This window comes from Macaca thibetana, chromosome 19, assembly GCF_024542745.1.
Source record: "Macaca thibetana thibetana isolate TM-01 chromosome 19, ASM2454274v1, whole genome shotgun sequence".
Classification (NCBI taxonomy): Eukaryota; Metazoa; Chordata; class Mammalia; order Primates; family Cercopithecidae; genus Macaca; species Macaca thibetana.
In genome coordinates, this window is record NC_065596.1 from 42,497,509 (window position 1) to 42,517,007 (window position 19,499).

Here is a 19,499-nt window from a genome sequence, read left to right on the forward strand (position 1 = left end):
CTGCTTCATTCTCTGGTGTGGTGTCGGGTGGTTCCTGGTTCCTGCCTGGGCGCCCGGTGTTGTGGGCCCTCCCTCAGGTTATTGTTTTTGTTTTGAGATGTAATTCACATGTCATGTGATTCACCCATTTAAGGTGTACAATATTCCCCTCAGGTTTGTTGTGGAAAAAGACTGTGTCTGACACTGCTCAGGAAGCTAGGACACAAAGCAGCCAGAGTGGCTGGCCGCCAGGGCTCAGCGTGGCAGGGCAGTGGAGAGGCTGCTGGCACCTCTGTAGCCGTTGGGCGCTCCTGCCTTGATGCTGTTTTCAGCTTTGGATTGTAACTGGGTCCCACGTGGGTCCCCTTCATCTCATCTTGTTGGTGGCAGTGTTGCTCCCAGCGTTGGGCTGGGTAGAGTCACACACCGGAGGACCTCCTCCTGCTGTTTTCTCTGGACGTTGTTGATTATGTGTTTTGTGACCTTTGGCATATTGTACCTATTCCAGGTGTACAGCCAGCTGGTTCTGGTTGATGTGTAATGGACAAAAGGTCCCCCTATTTTTAAAAAAAAAAAATTTTTTTCTGCTTGTAGTCCCAGCTACTCAGGAGGCTGAGGTGGGAGGGTCATTTGAGCCTAGGAGGCGAGGCTTCAGTGAGCCATGGTCCTGCAGCTGCACTCCAGCTTGGGTGACAGAGGAAGACCCTATCTCAAAAACACTTACATAGGCCGGGTGCGGTGGCTCACACCTGTAATCCCAGCACTTTGAGGGGCCAAGATGGGCGGATCACCTGAGGTCAGGAGTTCGAGACCAGCCTGGCCAACATGGTGAAACCCCGTCTCTACTACAAATATAAAATTAGCCAGGTGTGGTGCATGCCTGTAATTCCAGCTACTTGGGAGGCTGAGGCAGGAGAATAGCTTGAACCCGGGAGGCGGAGGTGCAGTGAACCGAGATCATGCCATTGTACTCCAGCCTGGGCAACAAGAGTGAAACTCAGTCTCAAAAAAAAAAAAAATTATATATCCTAAAATCACTCGTTTTAAGTATTATCATCCAAGGATTTTTAGCACCTTCTACAGAGCTGTGCAGCTATTGCCACAATCCAATTTTAGAACATTTTCATCATCCCCTAAAGATCCCTTTACCCATCACTCCCCAGTCCCACCCCCAGTACCAAGCAACCACTCATCTACTTCCCGTGTCTATTGATTTGCCTTTTATGGACATACTGTACACTTCCATTCATATGAAGTGTCTAGATAAGGTACATTCTAACGGGTGACTTTTCAGGGTTAGCTTTTTTCAAATGATAGGGAATTTCGTGCTTCAGAAGATGCTTTTTCTGCTGTGCTACTTACCTGTGATTTATTGTGTGGGTGGGATTTCCTTGGAGGCATGTATGTGTGTGTTTGTTTTGCACAGTAGCAACCTTTTTTATCCGTTGATTAGTGTTCTGTGGAACATCTGGTTTCATGCCCATCACTGTGACATATTTGGGGAGACACAACAGAAGATATATCCCTAGTGGGTGAAATAAACCTAACAAACATGAAAACAAGTAGCGAGGAGTCAATGACAACATCTAAGCAAGCGTTTGGCTGTGGGATGCTTTTATTGGAGACATGTTTATCAAGCACCCTGTGCCAGGCCCCGTGCAAGCTGGAATGCCCTTGTGCTGAACAGGCGGAGCTGGGTAAAGGCCAGGGTTAGGGAGGGGTGATAATGTGGTACAGGAGCAGATGCGGAGCCACACAGCCAGGCTGTCTCTTTTCAGGTTGCTTTCAGTCCTTCTGGTGGAAAGGCTTATTTTGGTGCAGGTGATGCTTCTAGCAATTTTCTGTCTCCCTTTCAAGAGACCGTACCAACCTTTTGCAAGAAATGTTTCTGGCTAGAATTTTATAATACTGGCTTTTGTTCGCTTTTACTAAAGTAGGGCCAGATTTGAGGGTGCCTTGAAACCCAGGCCCATCTTGGTGTGCCCAGATAGGAGCTATAACAAGCCTTGGCGCAGGGGTAGGACCTGTGTTATCTCTGGAGCCGTGGGCTGGGCTGTAGGCACTAGAATTAAGAAGCTTCCTTCTAGCCGGGCGCGGTGGCTCACGCCTGTAATCCCAGCACTTTGGGAGGCTGAGGCAGACGGATCACAAGGTCAGGGGATCGAGACCACCCTGGCCAACACGGTGAAACCCCGTCTCTACTAAAAATACAAAAAATTAGCCGGGCACGGTGGCGGGCTCCTGTAGTCCCAGCTACTCTGGAGGCTGAGGCGGGAGAATGGCGTGAACCTGGGAGGCGTAGCTTGCAGTGAGCCGAGATGGTGCCACTGCACTCCAGCCTGGGCGACAGAGCGAGACTCCGTCTCAAAAAAAAAAAAAAAAAAGAAGCAGCAGCTTCCTTCTGAGGCTCTTGCAGTAATTTGAGTGTTCTGTGGCCTGCCTGGGCAGAGAGTGGACAGGAAAGGTCAGGAAAAGTGCATGTGAGGACTACTGAGGGCGCTGATAGCGCCTCTCCTTCCCAAGCTCACTTCTCCGGCTCTGACCTTTCAGCGCTAAGCTCCCCTTGGCCCTGTGGGATGGGGCAGTATCCAGAAGGGTCTTGGAGTCAGGGTTTTTTTTTGTTTTTTTTTTTATTTATTTATTTATTTATTTATTTATTTTTTTTTTAATTTTTTTTTTTTTGAGACGGAGTCTCACTCTGTCACCCAGGCTGGAGTGCAGTGGCGCGATCTCGGCTCACTGCAAGCTCCGCCTCCCGGGTTCCCGCCATTCTCCCGCCTCAGCCTCCGAGTAGCTGGGACTACAGGCGCCCGCCCGCCACCGCGCCCGGCTAGACGGGGTTTTTTGTATGGTCTTTTTGAGTATTCTCCCGCCTCAGCCTCCGAGTAGCTGGGACTACAGGCGCCCGCCACCCGCGCCCGGCTAGTTTTTTGTATTTTTAGTAGAGACAGGGTTTCACCATGTTAGCCAGGATGGTCGCGATCTCCTGACCTCGTGATCCACCCGCCTCGGCCTCCCAAAGTGCTGGGATTACAGGCTTGAGCCACCGCGCCCGGCCTGTTTTTTGTTTTAAAGTCATGTTTCCGTTGGGCATGGTGGCTTGTGCTTGTGATCCCAGCACTTTGGGAGGCGAAACAGGCGGATTACCTGAGCTCAGGAGTTGAAGACCAGCCTGGGCAACATGGTGAAACCCCATCTGTACTGAAAGTACAAAAAAACCAAAAGCCCAGCATGGTGGCGCATGCCTGTAATTCCAGTTACTCGGGAGGGTGAGGCAAAAGAATCATTTGAACCTGGGAGGCGGAGGTTGCAGTGAGCTGAGATCAAGTCACTGCTCTCCAGCCTGGGCGATGGAGTGAGACTCTGTCTCCAAAATAAATAAATAAATAAAGTCATGTTTCTACACTGGATGTGCATGTCTTCAATAATGGGGACGGGACAAAACATACAACTGAAATACAGTTCAGTGGGTGGGTTGGTGTCTTTATTGTTGGGCGACGTGTTTATACAAGGAAGGAAGCACTGAGTGGGCCTGTTGGCGGTCTGGGCTTGGGAAACAGCTCACAAAGGAACTGCTGGAACTCAAGGCTCTGGTTCCCCTGGGGGATCTGTGTACAGGTCTGTGTGTGTCCTTCATTGCCGGGATTGCCCTGCCAAGCTAACGGGATTGTGCTTTGCATTTCAGACTTTTGTCTGGTGTCGAAGGTGGTGGGCAGATGCCGGGCCTCCATGCCTAGGTGGTGGTACAATGTCACTGACGGATCCTGCCAGCTGTTTGTGTATGGGGGCTGTGATGGAAACAGCAATAATTACATGAGCAAGGAGGAGTGCCTCAAGAAATGTGCCGCTGTTACAGGTAAGACAGTAGTAGTTAGAGCTTTTTTTTTTTTTTTTTTTTTTTTTTTTTCCTGTTTTGAGATGGAGTCTTGCTCTGTCGCCCAGGCTGGAGTGCAGTGGTGCAATCCCGGCTCACTGCAAGCTCCACCTCCTGGGTTCACACCATTCTCCTGCCTCAGCCTACCAAGTAGTTGGGACTACAGGCACCCACCACCACGCCCAACTAATTTTTTGTGTTTTTAATAGAGACACGGTTTCACCATGTTAGCCAGGATGATCTCGATCTCCTGACCTCGTGATCCACCCACCTCGGCCCCACAAAGTGCTGGGATTACAGGCGTGAGCCACCATGCCTGGCCCCTGCTTTTTTTTTAAACAGGGTCTCACTGCAGCCTCCACTTCCTGGGCTCAAGCAGATCCTCCCACCTTAGCCTCCTGAATAGTTGGGACTACAGGCACACGCCACCACACCTTGCTCATTTTGAAATTTTTTATAGAGATGGGTCTCCCTATGTTACCCAGGCTGGTCTCAAACTCTTGGCCTCAAGCAATTCTTCCACCTGGGCCTTCTAAAGTGCTGGGATTACAGGTGTGAGCCACTGTGCCCAGCCAGATTTTGCTATTTAGAGACAGTTTATTAACTGGAATGTGGATACTTTCCTCTCTTTATTAGTTCTTGTCAGTGGAATCTGGGCGATGTTTTAAAAAGCAGAAGAAACAGGCACCATATGAATGCCCTGTGGCCGTACAGTGGTTTCACAGCAGACCCTTACTCCTCCGCTTCCTAGAAAGGCAGCAAAACAACAGGGCAGAGCTGGAGCCATCATGACCCAGCTTCCTTTCTCCCTCTTTACTAAGTGCAAGTTTCAGAGCAGACCGATGAGGAAGTAGCCTTGCCTTCTTGAGCAGAGGCTTTTTGATCCACTCCAACAGGGCTGCCCCTCTTGTTCCCTGGGTATTTGGGTTATTTTATTTTATTTTGAGACAGAGTCTTGCTCTATTGCCCAAGCTGGAGTGCAGTGGAGCTATCTCAGCTCACTGCAGCCTCAGCCTCCTGAGCAGCTGGGATTCCAGGTGCTCACCACCATGCCTGGCTAATTTTCGTAGTTTTAGTAGAGATGGGATTTCGCCATGTTGGCCAAGCTGGTCTCGAACTCCTGGCCTCAGGTGATCTGCCTGCCTTAGCCTCCCAAAGTTCTGGGATTACAGGTGTGAGCCACCGTGCCTGGCCGCTGTTTGGGTTATTTTAATTGTGGGACAAATGACTTGAATAGCTCACCCAGCCAAGTTATGGATCAAGTTAAAACAAACATACATCCTGGAATCTATCCTCTTTGTGGCCCTCACCTGCCAGGGGTTCTGTGGAATCAAGGTAATTTTGACCCTGACAACCTCACAGTTTAAATTAAAACCTAAACCCCCCAGCAGCGTGCCCTGGCTCTCAGGTGAGTGACAAGGACTTCCTGAGAGCCGATGGTGATGAGACGTTGGCCCTTTGGGGCTGCTCCATCCCAAGTGTTCCAGAGACCCAAGGGTTTGGCCATCCAAATCCTATGTTAAAGATTTTCACTTTTTTCTTTTTTTCTTGCTTAGTCGCCCACCGGGCTGGAGTGCAGTGGTGTGATCTTGGCTCACTGCAACCTCCGCCTCCTGTGTTCAAGTGATTCTCGTGCCTCAGCCTCTCAAGTAGCTGGGACTACAGGCGCACACCCCCACACCTGGCTAATTTTTGTGTATTTTGTAAAGGTGAGGTTTCACCATGTTACCCAGGCTGGTCTCAAACTCCTGAGCTCAAGCAATCTGCCCGCTTCCCAAAGTGCTAGGATTACAGGTGTGAGCCACTGAGCCCAGCTAACATTTCACTTTAACTGAAAAAACAAACAAACAATTACACTGGCCTTTAAGTAAAAAATAAATAAAAATATTTTCAGTGGCACTGTCCCTAACATGTTTTTTTGGTGACTTAGCGTTGTGTCTGTGAGCCATCATTGACCCAGTTACTGTATTTCTATCATCAACTATGAAGGAGGACTTGGGAGAAATATTTTTTGCTACCTTTTCTGAGCTATCCCAGTCAAGAGTTGCCTTTAGCAAATGTATGTGTCCATCCTGGCTGTTCCTTATCTCCTCAGGAAGGAAGTTGAAGTGTTGAGAACTCAGGCAGTGGACAGTGAGCATAGCCAGGGGACGTGGGTGGCTGTGTGTTCCTGGGAGCAGGCAGGTTAGCTGTCTCCCTAGAGTCTGGCCCTGTCTTGCAGGTCCAGAAAGCACATATTGGCATCTGACTGTCTCTTGAGGCGCTCCCATGTGAGTCTGTAAAGAGCTAAACACTGCCAGGGTTGCTAGTGCCTGGGGTCCTTTGCCAGCATATTCTCTCCCAGGCAGGCTCTGTGGGAAGGCAAGTGAGAATGAGAATGCCAGTGTATTAATTCATCATGAGAACCGGGACCGCCCCGGGGAGCAGGCACTCATGTCCCCGGGCCCGCGTCTGTAGTCCGCATAGGCAAGTCTCGAGTCCAGTTGTCAGAAGACTGCTTGATGGAGAGAGGCAGAATGAGGGGAGCTGGTTTGCAAGGTGACCATTTAATAGCATCAGGCTAGGCCAGGCCCGAGGATGCGGGGGAACCAGGGTTCCCTCCGTCTTGGACAAGGTGTAGGAGATAAAATAAACGCTGTGTAAAATTCATCATGTTAACCCTTAAAAAAAGTGTTTTGTTCCCGCTCCCCCTCACAAACAGATGAGGCCTTTTTATGTTGCCCAAGCTGCTCTCAAACTCCTGGCCTCAAGTGATGCCCCCCACCCTTCAGCCTTCCGAAGCACTGGGATTACAGTTGAATTAGTTAGATGATTTGATACAGTTAAGCAGATTATTTGGCCCTGGAAGTCACTGTGTTTTATTTGTTTCTTTGTTTGAGATGGAGTTTTGCTCTTGTTGCCCAGGCTGGAGTGCAGTGGTCAGTAGTGCGATCTCGGCTCACCACAACCTCTGCCTCCCGGGTTCAAGCAATTCTCCTGCCTCAGCCGCCCAAATAGCTGGGATTACAGGCATCTGCCATCACGCTTGGCTAACTTTTTGTGTGGTTTGTTTGTTTTTTGAGACGGAGTCTCACTCTGTCGTCCAGGCTGGAGTGCAGTGGTGCAATCTCTGCTCACTGCAACCTTCACTTCCTGGGTTCAAGCAATTATCCTGCCTCAACCTCCCGAGTAGCTGGGACTACAGGCGTGCGCCACCACACCCGGCTAATTTTTTGTATTTTCAGTAGAGACGGGGTTTCGCAGTGTTGGCCAGGATGTTCTCAATCCCTGACCTCGTGATCCACCCGCCTCACTCCCAAAGTGCTGGGATTACAGGCGTGAGCCACTGCACCCGGCCCTAACTTTTGTATTTTTAATAAGTTTCACCATGTTGGCCAGGCTGATCTCGAACTTCTGACCTCAGGTGATCCACCCGCCTTGGCCTCCCAAAGTAATGGAATTACAGGCATGAGCCCCCACACCCGGCCAAGTCACTGTCTTTTTGAGGTCACTGTGTGCATCTTTGCTCTGATTCCCTGCAAGTTGATCTTAAGTTTCCTCTTCAGGAGGCAGTCTTGCTTCCTCATTTCCGAGTGTGGTCTGGCACGCACATTGAAGGTCCTATGTAAAGGAGAAATGGATGCTGTGGTGAGAGGCACACAGGGCCAGCTCATTCTTTGTCCCCGGCAGTCTCAGAAGCACTGTCTCACTATGCTGTTTCTTTGTCTCCTTGCAGAGAATGCCACAGGTGACCTGGCCACCAGCAGGAATGCAGCAGATTCCTCTGTCCCAAGTGGTAGGTTCTTAAAGAGACCCGCGATAGAGTGAGGCCACCGGATGGGTCATTGTGAAAGGACACTTGTCATTTGGGAACTGTCACAGGCTTCCCTCTCATGGTTCTGTTTACTCAAAATTGGCAAACCGGGGGCTCTGCTTGGGCTGCCAGCTTCTGGCTCCGGCGTCCTTACATGGGGGATTTTACACTGTCCAGCGGGCACAGGGGCCAGGGATCCTGCAGCACTCCCTGGCTGGCCCCCGCCGCCTCCTGGAGGACAGGGGATGGAGGTTGCTGCTACCCATGAGGCTTAGGCCCCTCCCTGCTGTGCGGGCCTCCAGCTGCTCTGCTGGCCCCACTCCCCACCCACCCTTCTGTCTGCCTGTTCTGCCTCCTCTGCTTCCTTTGTTCCCTGTTGCCATCGCTGTCCCCTTCCTTGTGGACATCCTCTGTCCTCTGCCACCCCTGCCTCCCCGCCACTGCAGTGCATGATCTCAAGATGTGTGTTAGCTTGCTTTGTAGTACTGGCGGCCGCTGCCCCATTCCTCCTTTATGGTTTAAGGACTCTGCATCGGGCGCTTGGGGTGAGTGGTCCCGATGCACTACCAGGTAGCAGATGCACCCTCGGGTCAGGCCTCAGGCCGTGGGCTCTGGGAGGCGGCCATGGAGGGGGGACTGCATCGCACCCCTGCTGGAGGATGGGACTCCCTCGTCAGCTGCAACCCACTGAGTGCTCTGTAGCTCAGCAGCTCTTGGGCTGGCTGGCTTACAGAATGCTGGGGCGTTAGGGTGGTCACTTTCCAGCTTTGCTAGGCCAGGAGTCCCATGCCTGTCCTGGCGTTGCTCTGCCTGGCTCCGTTTATCCTCTGCTAGCCCCGCCGCACGCCTGCTCTGGTTTCCATCCTGTTGGAGCAGAACATGTGCCCCTCACTGTATTAGAAAGTGTGAACAAGACTGTGTTCCTTATCACATTAGGAGCTATGGCGGGCTTGGTTTCTATAGGAACCCTGAGGTGGCGGCAGGGCCGCCTCATCCAGCACTCTCAGTGTGTGCGTAGAGCCAATTAGGGCTGGGGTGACGCGGCAGAGCCAGCAATGGAAGGGGCTCCACATCCCTCTTTAAAGGTGTGGTGTCCACACTCCTCAGTAGGCCCTTCCAGACCCAGCCCCAGCTAGGCCCATGTCCTGTGTCCAGCCCAGCCTCCCTAACAGATGTTTGTGTTTCAGTTCCCAGAAGGCAGGATTCTGATGACCACTCCAGCGATATGTTCAACTATGAAGGTAAAACTCCAAAGAGGCCGGGCTCGGTGGCTCACGCTTGTAATCCCAGCACTTTGGGAGGCTGAGGTGGGCGGATCACGAGGTCAGGATATCGAGACCATCCTAACACAGTGAAATCCTGTCTCTACTAAAAATACAAAAAATTAGCTGGGCGTAGTGGCACACACCTGTAGTCCTAGCTACTCGGGAGGCTGAAGCAGGAGAATTGCTGAACCTGGGAGGTGGAGGTTGCAAGGAACCAAGATTGCGCCACTGCAGTTCAGCCTGGGCGACAGAGTGAGACTCCGTCTCAAAAAACAAAAAAACTCCGAAGAAACTTACATGTGGGGCAAAACATGTATTTTTAGTTGGGTGTTGAGAGACACTTGCGGATTTCCACTGAGGAAGTTGTAGCGCAGGGCTGCCCTCGTAGGTGGTGGCAGCCCCCTGGGGTTGGAGTCAAGGTAACAGGCCCCATGTGGATGCCCCCACCAGCAGGAAGGAGGCCGAGCCTGCGGAGATGCACTTTAGAGGCACAGCCTGGTGCGTGGCTCTGGGATGTCCGTTGTCCCTGCCCCTCTCACTAGCGGCTTGGCTGTGGGCAAGTGGCTGCCGCCCCGCCTCCATGGCTGCCACGCTGCCTCAGTGTTCCCACATATAAAGTGAAGGGCCCCAGACAGGTCTCATAGAGACGCAGCCACTGCACGTAAAAGGCCTAGGACGGGACCTGGCAGAGAGCAGTCTTCAAAGCTCTGAAGCCGCCATCTGGACCCGTGGGGCAGCGCGTCAGAGCCGCTGCGCTGGCCTTGGGTGTAATTTACAGGCTTCTCTACCAGAGAGATGTTTCTCCGTCAGCTGGAGCTGCGAGCCTCCTCAGGCACTTTCTAGCTTGCTTCCCCTCCTTGCGGGCCCTACTAATTTGTGTTCCTTGGGCTGTCTTGCTCCCAGAATACTGTGCCGCCAAGGCGGTCACTGGACCTTGCCGTGCGTCCTTCCCACGCTGGTACTTTGACGTGGAGAGGAACTCCTGCAATAACTTCATCTATGGAGGCTGCCGGGGCAATAAGAACAGCTACCGCTCTGAGGAGGCCTGCATGCTCCGCTGCTTCCGTGAGTCTGCGGCCCCTCAGCCCAGGAAACCCTGCCCTTGAGGACCCTGGGCCATCTCCCCATCCCTAAAATATGAAGGCCTTGGAAATGCTGTTCTTGGGCCCACCAGGGCGGCAAGGCCTCTAAGCCCCAGAAGAGCTGGAATAAAGTCCCTCAGAAAGAGCTCCCCATGGAGGCCCTGGCTGAGGGGATCCCCTATGGCCGCTCTGTGGAATGGGAGCTGTGAGCTGACCTCAGGCTGTGTGTTCTCTTTCAGGCCAGCAGGAGAATCCTTCCCTGCCTCTTGGCTCAAAGGGTAAGTGGCCCCTTACCCTCCTCCTGCCATCAGCCTGCCTCCTCCCTTCCTTGACTGAGCTCAGCCCCGCCCAGTTGTGGTTTACATTATCCTTTATTGTGAACATCATCTTGGCAGAAAGTCATATTTTTGCGTGAGAATGGCGAGGTGGTGGTTTGTCTCACCATTCAGTGTACATAGTTGGGGCTGGAGTGAGTCAGTCACGAGGCAGGCCCTGCCCAGGTGGCGTGGGTGACTGGGGATGAGGTCTTCCTGTTGGGCATTTGAGGACTGCTGCACACGGGCCTGAGACTGGCCTGGGGTGTGGAGGGAGCGCTGTTGTGTGGGGCATAAGAGTTGGTCACGGGTGACAGGATGGAGGGCCACAGGCCAGGGTGTTTCCCAACACAGTCTGGCCTGAGCAGGAGGCCAGCCCTCTGGCCTGTGTTTCTGAGCCTGAGTTGCAGATGATAGTGTTGGCACAAAAGACCTGCCATGCCAGTCTGGCCTCTTTCTCCGCCTGTTTCCCTGTGAAGGAGCTGGGACCTGGCCTGGGAGTCTGTCCTGTTCTAGCAGTGAAGCCTGGTTTGCCAGGCATGGGACTGGGAAGCAAGCAGTCTGGGTCTGGAGGGTGGCCCCAAAAAGGCCAACTCTGCAGCTCCATAGCCACCGGGGAGAGGCTGCCACAAGAGGTCACACTTCTTAGCCGGAGCCCCTCCTGAAGAAAAGCATCTGAGCTGACCAGTGGGACTGCAGTGGGGCAGACACTATTAAATTTGCTGGCACAGCTCTGAGGACACCCTCACTTCCACCCTGACTTCATCCTGCAGCAGCTCTCAGCCCTCGCAGCCCCTGCAGGGCTCCATCTTTCTCTATTGCCAGTCAGCGTGTGTGTGCACAAAGCCCCTAAGGTTTCATGTGTACACACCCGTGCTAAATGTTTTTTACACCCTTGTGCATCTCTTGGCCTGGGGCTCCTGTGCAGGTTGCCCCACGTATCGGGGGAAACCCCACCCCCAATATTCAACTTGGGTTCTTTTCTGTTTCCCTAAGTGTCAGCTGGTCTGAGAAATAAAGGGAAAGAGTACAAAAGAGAGATTTCAAAGCTAGGTGTCCGGGGGAGACATCACATGTTGGCAGGTTCCGTGATGCCCCTGAGCCGTAAAACTAGCAAGTTTTTATTAGCGATTTTCAAAAGGGGAGGGAGTGTATGAATAGGGTGTGGGTCACAGAGATCACATGCTTCACAAGGTAGTAAAATATCACAAAGCAAATGGAGGCAGGGCAAGATCACAGGACCACAGGATGGGGCGAAATTAAAATTGCTCATGAAGTTTCCACACACATTGTCATTGGTAACATCTTATCAGGAGACAGAGTTTGAGAGCAGACAACCTGTCTGACCAAAATTTATTAGGCGGGAATTTCCTCGTCCTAATAAGCCTGGGAGCGTTACAGGAGACCAGGGCTTATTTCATCCCTTGGCTGTGAAAGACAGCTGCCCCCAGGGTGGCCGTTCAGAGGCCTACCCTCAGGGGCGCATTCTCTTTCTCAGGGATGTTCCTTGCTGAGAAAAAGAATTCAGCCGTGGCCGGGCGCGGTGGCTCACGCCTGTAATCCCAGCACTTTGGGAGGCCAAGGCGGGCGGATCACAAGGTCAGGAGATCGAGACCACGGTGAAACCCCGTCTCTACTAAAAATACAAAAAATTAGCCAGGCGCGGTTGTGGGCGCCTGTAGTCCCAGCTACTCGGGAGGCTGAGGCAGGAGAATGGCGTGAACCCGGGAGGCGGAGCTTGCAGTGAGCCGAGATCGCGCCACTGCACTCCAGCCTGGGCGACAGAGCGAGACTCCGTCTCAAAAAAAAAAAAAAAAAAAGAATTCAGCCGTATTTCTCCTATTTGCTTTTGAAAGAAGATAAATGTGGCTCTGTTCTGCCTGGCTCACTGGCAGTCAGAGTTTAAGGTTCTCTCTCGTTCCCAGAACATTGCTGTCATCCTGTTCTTTTTTCAAGGTGCCCAGATTTCGTATTGTTCAAACACACATGCTCTACAAACAATTTGTTCAGTTAACGCAATCATCACAGGGTCCTGAGGCAACATACATCTTCCTCAGCTTACGAAGATGACGGCATTAAGAGATTAAAGACAGGCATAGGAAATCACAAGGGTATTGATTGGGGAAGTGATAAGTGTCCATGAAATTTTCACAATTTATGTTCAGAGATTGCAGTAAAGACAGGCAAAAGAAATTATAAAAGTACTAATTTGGGGAACTAATAAATGTCCATAAAATCTTCACAATTTATGTTCTTCTGCCATGGCTTCAGCCGGGTCTCTCCGTTTGGGGTCCCTGACTTTCCGCAACACCCAAGAGTTGGGCTTTTAGTTCAAAAAGAAGGAACACAGACGGCCACTCTGCTGGCACACACATAGCATGGCACCTCCTTTTTTGGGGGAATCTCCTTGATGGCATCTCTGGCAGGCTGTGTCCTCTCCAGCTGCAGTTCTGTACCCTCTCTGGGTTGGGGAGGGGCATTTGGTCCTCAGCCTGAGCCCACCTGGATTCCCCAGGCCTTTGGTGAGCCCCACTCTGGCTGCAGCTCCCCTTGCCTGGCCCATCCTGAGGCCTCTCTCTTGTCCTCAGTGGTGGTTCTGGCGGGGCTGTTCGTGATGGTGTTGATCCTCTTCCTGGGAGCCTCCATGGTCTACCTGATCCGGGTGGCACGGAGGAACCAGGAGCGTGCCCTGCGCACTGTCTGGAGCTCCGGAGACGACAAGGAGCAGCTGGTGAAGAACACATATGTCCTGTGACCGCCCTGTCACCAAGAGGACTGGGGAAGGAAGGGGAGACTATGTGCGTGCTTTTTTTAAATAGAGCGATTGACTTGGATTTGTGCGATCATTAGGGCTGAGGTCTGTTTCTCTGGGAGGTAGGACGGCTGCTTTCTGGTCTGGCAGGGGTGGGTTTGCTTTGGAAATCCCCTAGGAGGCTCCTCCTTGCATGGCCGGTGGTCTGGCAGCAGCCCCGAGTTGTTTCCTCGCTGATAGATTTCTTCCCTCCAGGTAGAGTTTTCTTTGCTTATATTGAATTCCATTGCCTGTTTTCTCATCACAAAAGTGATGTTAGAACCATTTCTTTTGTTTGTCTGATTTATGGGTTTTTTAAGTATAAACGAATGTTTTTTATTAGCATTCTGAAAGAAGGAAAGTAAAATGTACAAGTTTAATAAAAGGGGATCTTCCCCTTTAAAATAAATTTCAGCATGTACTTTCTTTATGGGAGTCCCAATTTCAGCCCTACCAAAACGATTACAAGACATTATCTGAGGTGTCCCATTCTAGAAACATACCCCTCAAAATAGCGTCTTTCAGATCTTTTTGAATGAATCCACAAGATGAAATAAATGTCCTATTATTGAGTGCCCCTGAACTTTCACCAAACCACACTTAGCCTCACCACCTGTGAACGCTGATATTTTCTTACTCTATTTCACTTTGTAAAACTTCTGGCTACAACCCTCTGCACTGATCTTGATGCTCCACTATGGACTGTAGCCCACACCTTGAAGCACTGCCCTCGAGGGCGCAGGAAGGGTGCATGCTGTCCAGGCCTCGAGGACCAAGACCTTCCCGGGTTGGAGGGGCTTAACCGAGTCCTTGTGGCGTCCATGATGCTTCTCCTCTCATGGTTCTGTGCTCTCTGCATCCTGGAGGGGTGGTGGGAGGGCCCTCTAGGTCAGGCCTTGCACTGCCTGCACTGGGCTTTTCTGTCAAGTCTCCCACATGCCCCTGTGTGGGAACGGGGACAGAGCGCACTGCCCGGCTGAATTTGGCCTCCAGGCCCAATTCTGCTGCCACCTGTGGGTGTTCCTTTCCCAACACTAGACTCTAGAAGCCCCTTTTCTCCCTCCTCCATTCCAACAAGGAGGTCCTGGGGTACAGGCATCTGGGCACCCCATGAGGTCAGGCTGGACTCTGCTGGCCTTGGAGACACAGGACGAGTGGCCGGGTGCAGTGCCACAGGCCAGATAGTGCTTTCGACTGCTTGGAACCAAAGAACTCATCCCTTGGCCCTTCCTAGAAATCCCTTAGGGCTTAAAAATCTCTTCCAGAAGCAAATTGAGCAAATAGCTGATCTGCTCCTGCCCCACCTCCCTCACCTACAGCAGATGCTGCAAAGGGATCGTGGTGTGTCCTCCCAGCTAAGCCCCGCAGGCCTCAGCCTGCTCTCCAGTGGCCATTGCAGCTGGCTCGGGGTTGGTGAACAAGTGGAATCTACTTAACACATCCCAGACAGATCAGACACCAGGGGTCCTGGTGAGCCTGTGGCCCAGGGAAAGAGGTCCTGGGAGTTAGGAGCCTCTCCACCTGCAGCACTGTGGGTGCGGCCCCTAACCCCTGCAAGCCTGCAAAGTCCGCACATGTGCCTCTGCCTGGCAGGAGCCTTTCTCCACCAACTCCAATATAGGCTGTCTCCTATCTTGGTCATGTTAAAAAAAAAAAAAAAAGTTGTGCCTTTGGAACTTTTCAAAAACTTGAGAATTGGCTGGGTGCGGTGGCTCACACCTGTAATCCCAGCACTTTGGGAGACTGAGGTCAGGAGTTCCAGACCAGCCTGGCCAACATGGTGAAACCCCGTCTCTACTAAAAATACAAAAAAAGAATCAGGTGTGGTGGCAGGCGCCTGTAATCCCAGCTACTCGGGAGGCTGAGGCAGGAGAATTGCTTGAACCCGGGAGGCGGAGGTTGCAGTGAGCCAAGATTGCGCCATTGCACGGCAGCCTAGGTGATAGAGCAAGACTCTGTTTCAAAACAAAAAAAACTTGAGAATCACTTAATTCCACCATAATAGGAAGTTAGATGAAGGGAATTCTCTGAAGCCCAGTTGAGCTTCTGTAAGTTTCTAGTACAATGAGCCTTTATATGTTTCTAGTGCAGAAGCTGCTGCTCTGGGACCTGTTTCTCCTGCCTAAACCTGCCTCTTTCTTCTTGCGGCAAGGGAGGCCCTGGCCCCACTGCTCCTGGCAGCTCGACTCCATCCGGGCCTCTGGACTCTTTCCAGGGCGACTGGTGGGCCTCACCGCAGCAGACACTCTTCAGGCTGCTGCCGCTGTGGCCCTTGAAGCTCAGCTGTGTCATGTGTTCAACTCTTGTGGCCTTTTATGGCCTGACAAAGGCCCTATTTTTGTTGCAAAGGCTGCCCAACAGTGGGTCAGTGGCCAAGGCATTCAGTGGCCACTTCACATCCCTGTCCCCCTTGGGCTGCTGGCACCGTTGAGAGGTGAAATGGGCTTTATAAAAAATCAACTTGTTGCTTGTCTGAGTGCAGTGGTGTGACGAGTAATTGATCACAACCAGTTAACAGAGTTATTTGTTCCTTCTGCTGCTTCACTTGACCAGCCTGAAAAAAATCATCTCACCGAAAATATAAATCAACTCGGAGCTTCTCACTCACCTTTTTCCTGGTCCACACACTTGAGAAAGGCAGACAGTGTGGCTCTCCCCAGAAAGGGTTCCCCTAGGCCATCTCCTGGGTAAAGATCAGGACAAAGGGCTTGGGGGTTATACAAACTCATAAACATTTGGGGCCCGGTGCAGTGGCTCATGCCTGTAATCCCAGCACTTTGGGAGGCTGAGGCAGGTACATCACTTGAATCCAGAAGTTCGAGGCCAGCCTGGGCAACGTGGCAAAACCCCAACTCTACAAAAAAAAATTAGCCAGGCATGGTGATGCATGGCTGCACCCCAGTTACTCAGGAGGCTGAGGTGGGAGGATCGCTTGAGCCCAGGAGATCGAGGCTGCAGTGAGACATGATTGCACCACTGCACTCCAGCCTGGGTGACAGAGTGAGACTCTTTCTCAAAAAAATAAACAGGCCGGGCGCAGTAGCTCGCGCCTGTAGTCCCAGCACTTTGGGAGGCCGAGGCGGGCGGATCATGAGGTCAGGAGATCAAGACCATCCTGGTTAACACGGTGAACCCCGTCTCTACTAAAAATACACAAACAAAATTAGCCGGGTGTGGTGGCAGATGCCTACAGTCCCAGCTACTGAGGAGGCTGAGGCGGGAGAATGGCATGAACCCGGGAGGTGGAACTCGCAGTGAGCTGAGATCACGCCACTGCACTCCAGCCTGGGCGACAAAGCAAGACTCCATCATAAATAAATAAATAAATAAATAATCATTCCTGGGTATGTGTGCCTCTTTCTTCCCCCAGTGTTAAGCGCAGGCCTGCCTGATGGGTGCAGCCTCCAGAGGGCAGGCCCACCAGAACGGGACCTATGGGGCTTGGCGTTAGTTCATGTTCTGCCCTTGGAACTCTCCTGGACTCACTCTTCTAGGTCCCGAAGACAGCGGCCACTTGGTCGAGTGTCCTGTTTGCCAAGTCTCCCTACAGTGTCCCACATCAGACAACGTGAGGGAAAGCGTAAGTCTGTCAATTTGTAAAAATGCCCATGTTCCATTCACATCTGACTTCCAAAAACAAGTCTGGGTGTGCGTAGATGGTGAAAGAAGAGGTGAAGCGGTACTTCCTGGGGTGGGATACAGACTGACTTCATGTCCTTGGAGGGAGAGCAACAACCCGGCACCTGGGGAGGGAACACCTTAGACCCCAGGAGGTTGAGGGGTGGGGAGGGGGTAATCCTCCCTCTGGCCTCCAGACCCAGCACCGCTGCTTGGCCAGACTGTCACCTGGTCCTCCTGAGTCCAGCAGCATCTGCAGCTGCTATTCTGACCCACTGTAAGAATAGCTGGCGCAGTGGCTCAGGCTTGTAATCCTGACACTTTGGGAAGCCAAGGCGGGCAGATCACTTGAAGTCAAGAGTTCGAGACCAGCCTTGCCAACATGGTGAAACCCCATCTCTACTAAAAATACAAAAAGTAGCCGGGCATGGTGGTGCATGCCTGTTGTCCCAGCTAGTCGGGAGGCAGAGGCATGACCATCACCCGAACCTGGGAGGTGGAGGTTGCAGTGAACTGAGACTGTACCACTGGCACTCCAGCCTGGGCGACAAAGTGAGACTCTGTCTCAAAAACAACAACAACAACAAAAAACCCACACTAGTAGACATGGCCAGTCTAGAGCCATTCTGCACCTGAAGCCATCAATGGCAGCTCCTGAATGTGGGGCCCTCTCTCCCGACACACAAGATGTTTCTAAACATAGGGACAGGCCCAGCCTTGTTCCAGTCTGGCTGGTACAAAATCATAGGCTTCTGATGCCCAAGGAGCCCTGAGCTCTACCCCATGTAGTAATGGAGCCTGCAGCTCAGTAGCACCGCCCATGGGGCTTGACCGAACCAATGCTGTGGTGTTCCCAGTGACGTTTCCCAATTCCTGCCTGGGCACAGTGCTCACGCCTATCATCCCAGCACTTTGGGAGGCTGAGATGGAAAAATGGTTTGAGCCTGGGCGGTCAAGGCTGCAGCGAACCATGCTCACAGTGCTACCACTGCACTCCAGCCTGGGCAACAGAGCAAGACCAGACCCCATCTCTAAAAACAAACAACAATTGGCCGGGCGCGGTGGCTCAAGCCTGTAATCCCAGCACTTTGGGAGGCCGAGATGGGCGGATCACGAGGTCAGGAGATCGAGACCATCCTGGCTAACCTGGTGAAACCCCGTCTCTACTAAAAAATACAAAAAACTAGCCGGGCGGCCGGGCGCGGTGGCTCAAGCCTGTAATCCCAGCACTTTGGGAGGCCGAGACGGGCGGATCACGAGGTCAGGAGATCGAGACCATCCTGGCTAACACGGTGAAACCCCATCTCTACTAAAAAATACAAAAAACTAGCCGGGCGAGGTGGCGGGCGCCTGTAGTCCCAGCTACCCGGGAGGCTGAGGCAGGAGAATGGCGTAAACCCGGGAGGCGGAGCTTGCAGTGAGCTGAGATCCGGCCACAGCACTCCAGCCTGGGCGACAGAGCAAGACTCCGTCTCAAAACAAACAAACAATTCCTGAGCTGGGCACCCTGGACCCCTCAGGTTGTGTGTTTGCATGTGGGAAGGTGGCCCACAGAATGTCTCTCTTCCGGGGAGGAAGTTGCTTTTTGGGTTTGTAATGACAGGCAATGACAGCAAAGATCAGCAGCTCAGACTTGACTCCCTTGTGTGGGTCCTAATGAAGTGCTCCCCAACCTTTCTGGCATCAGGGACTGGTTTTGTGGAAGACAGTTTTTCCACAGACTAGGGCGGTGGGGAGTAGAGGGTGGTTTCGTGATGAAACTTCCACCTCAGATCATCAGGCATTAGATTCTTGTAAGGAGGCCGGGCGCGGTGGCTCACACCTGTAATCCCAGCACGTTGGGAGGCCAAGGTGGGTGGATCACTTGAGGTCAGGAGTTTGAGACCAGCCCGGCCAACATGGCAAAACCCCGTCTCTACCAAAAATACAAAAATCAACTGGGTGTGGTGACACACGCCTATAATCCCAGCGACTCGGGAGGCTGAGGCATGAGAATCACTTGAACCCAGGAGGCGGAGGTTGCAGTGAGCCGAGATCACACCACTGCACTCCAGCCTGGGCGACAGAGTGAGACTGTGTCTCAAAAAAAAAAAAAAAAGATTCTCATAAGGAGCACACAGCCTAGATTCCTCGCATGCACAGTTCACTATAGGGTTCGTGCTCCTATGAGAACCTGATGCTGCTGCTGATCTGACAGGAGGTGGAGGATGCTCACTCGCCTGCTGCTCGCCTGCTCTGCAGCCGGGTTCCTAACGGGCTGCAGACCAGTACTGGTCTGTGGCCTGAGGGTTGGGGACCCCTATCCTAGTGAATGGGAGACTGTGTCCGGGATGTCTGAAATAAGACCTGCTGGTCCCCTTGCCCCTGGAACCCGGCGGCACGGTTGAGGTTAATGCTGCAGATTGGAGTCCGGTTGATCATAGATGCTTAATAAGATGCTGTATGAAACACTACATTTGGCCTCAGCCTCTGTTGGTCAGATTCTTCAGAGTGGAAGCAGAATGACACATTCATTTGCTTTATCAGCAGTTAAGGCGGTAGAGGGGGGGTCTCTCGCTCCTACAGGTCTTGCTGAGTGTGCCAGGAGTGCATGACCCTCATAGCTCTCTCCCCTGGTATTTTTTTTTTTTCTTTTGAGACAGTTTCACTGTGTCGCCTAGGCTGGACTACAGTGGTGCAATCTAAGCTCACTGCAACCTATGCCTCCCGGGTTCAAGTGATTCTCTTGCCTCAGCCTCCTGAGTAGCTGGGATTATAAGGGACACACCACCAGGATTGGCTAA

General features: G+C 52.3%; 3 protein-coding genes across 50 annotated transcripts in view; 2 read left to right on the plus strand and 1 right to left on the minus strand.

Moving 5' to 3' along the window:
* SPINT2 (serine peptidase inhibitor, Kunitz type 2) overlaps positions 1-13,507 on the plus strand; it is a 230,800-nt gene extending 217,293 nt beyond the window's left edge. For both annotated transcript variants that reach the window (XM_050769301.1, XM_050769299.1), the window contains 6 exons: positions 3,665-3,835; positions 7,569-7,628; positions 8,834-8,887; positions 9,815-9,976; positions 10,233-10,271; positions 12,896-13,507. In XM_050769301.1, the coding sequence (XP_050625258.1) occupies positions 3,665-3,835; positions 7,569-7,628; positions 8,834-8,887; positions 9,815-9,976; positions 10,233-10,271; positions 12,896-13,062 (653 nt within the window). In that variant the 3' untranslated portion in view covers positions 13,063-13,507. The remainder of the gene's footprint in view (positions 1-3,664; positions 3,836-7,568; positions 7,629-8,833; positions 8,888-9,814; positions 9,977-10,232; positions 10,272-12,895) is intronic.
* Positions 1-19,499, minus strand: part of YIF1B (Yip1 interacting factor homolog B, membrane trafficking protein) — a 287,798-nt gene that overhangs the window by 35,186 nt on the left and 233,113 nt on the right. The gene's annotated exons all lie outside the window — the stretch shown is intronic.
* PSMD8 (proteasome 26S subunit, non-ATPase 8) overlaps positions 19,262-19,499 on the plus strand; it is a 90,061-nt gene continuing 89,823 nt past the window's right edge. The window contains exon 1 of the mRNA XM_050769252.1: positions 19,262-19,265. The gene's annotated coding sequence lies outside the window, so the exon portion shown is untranslated. The remainder of the gene's footprint in view (positions 19,266-19,499) is intronic.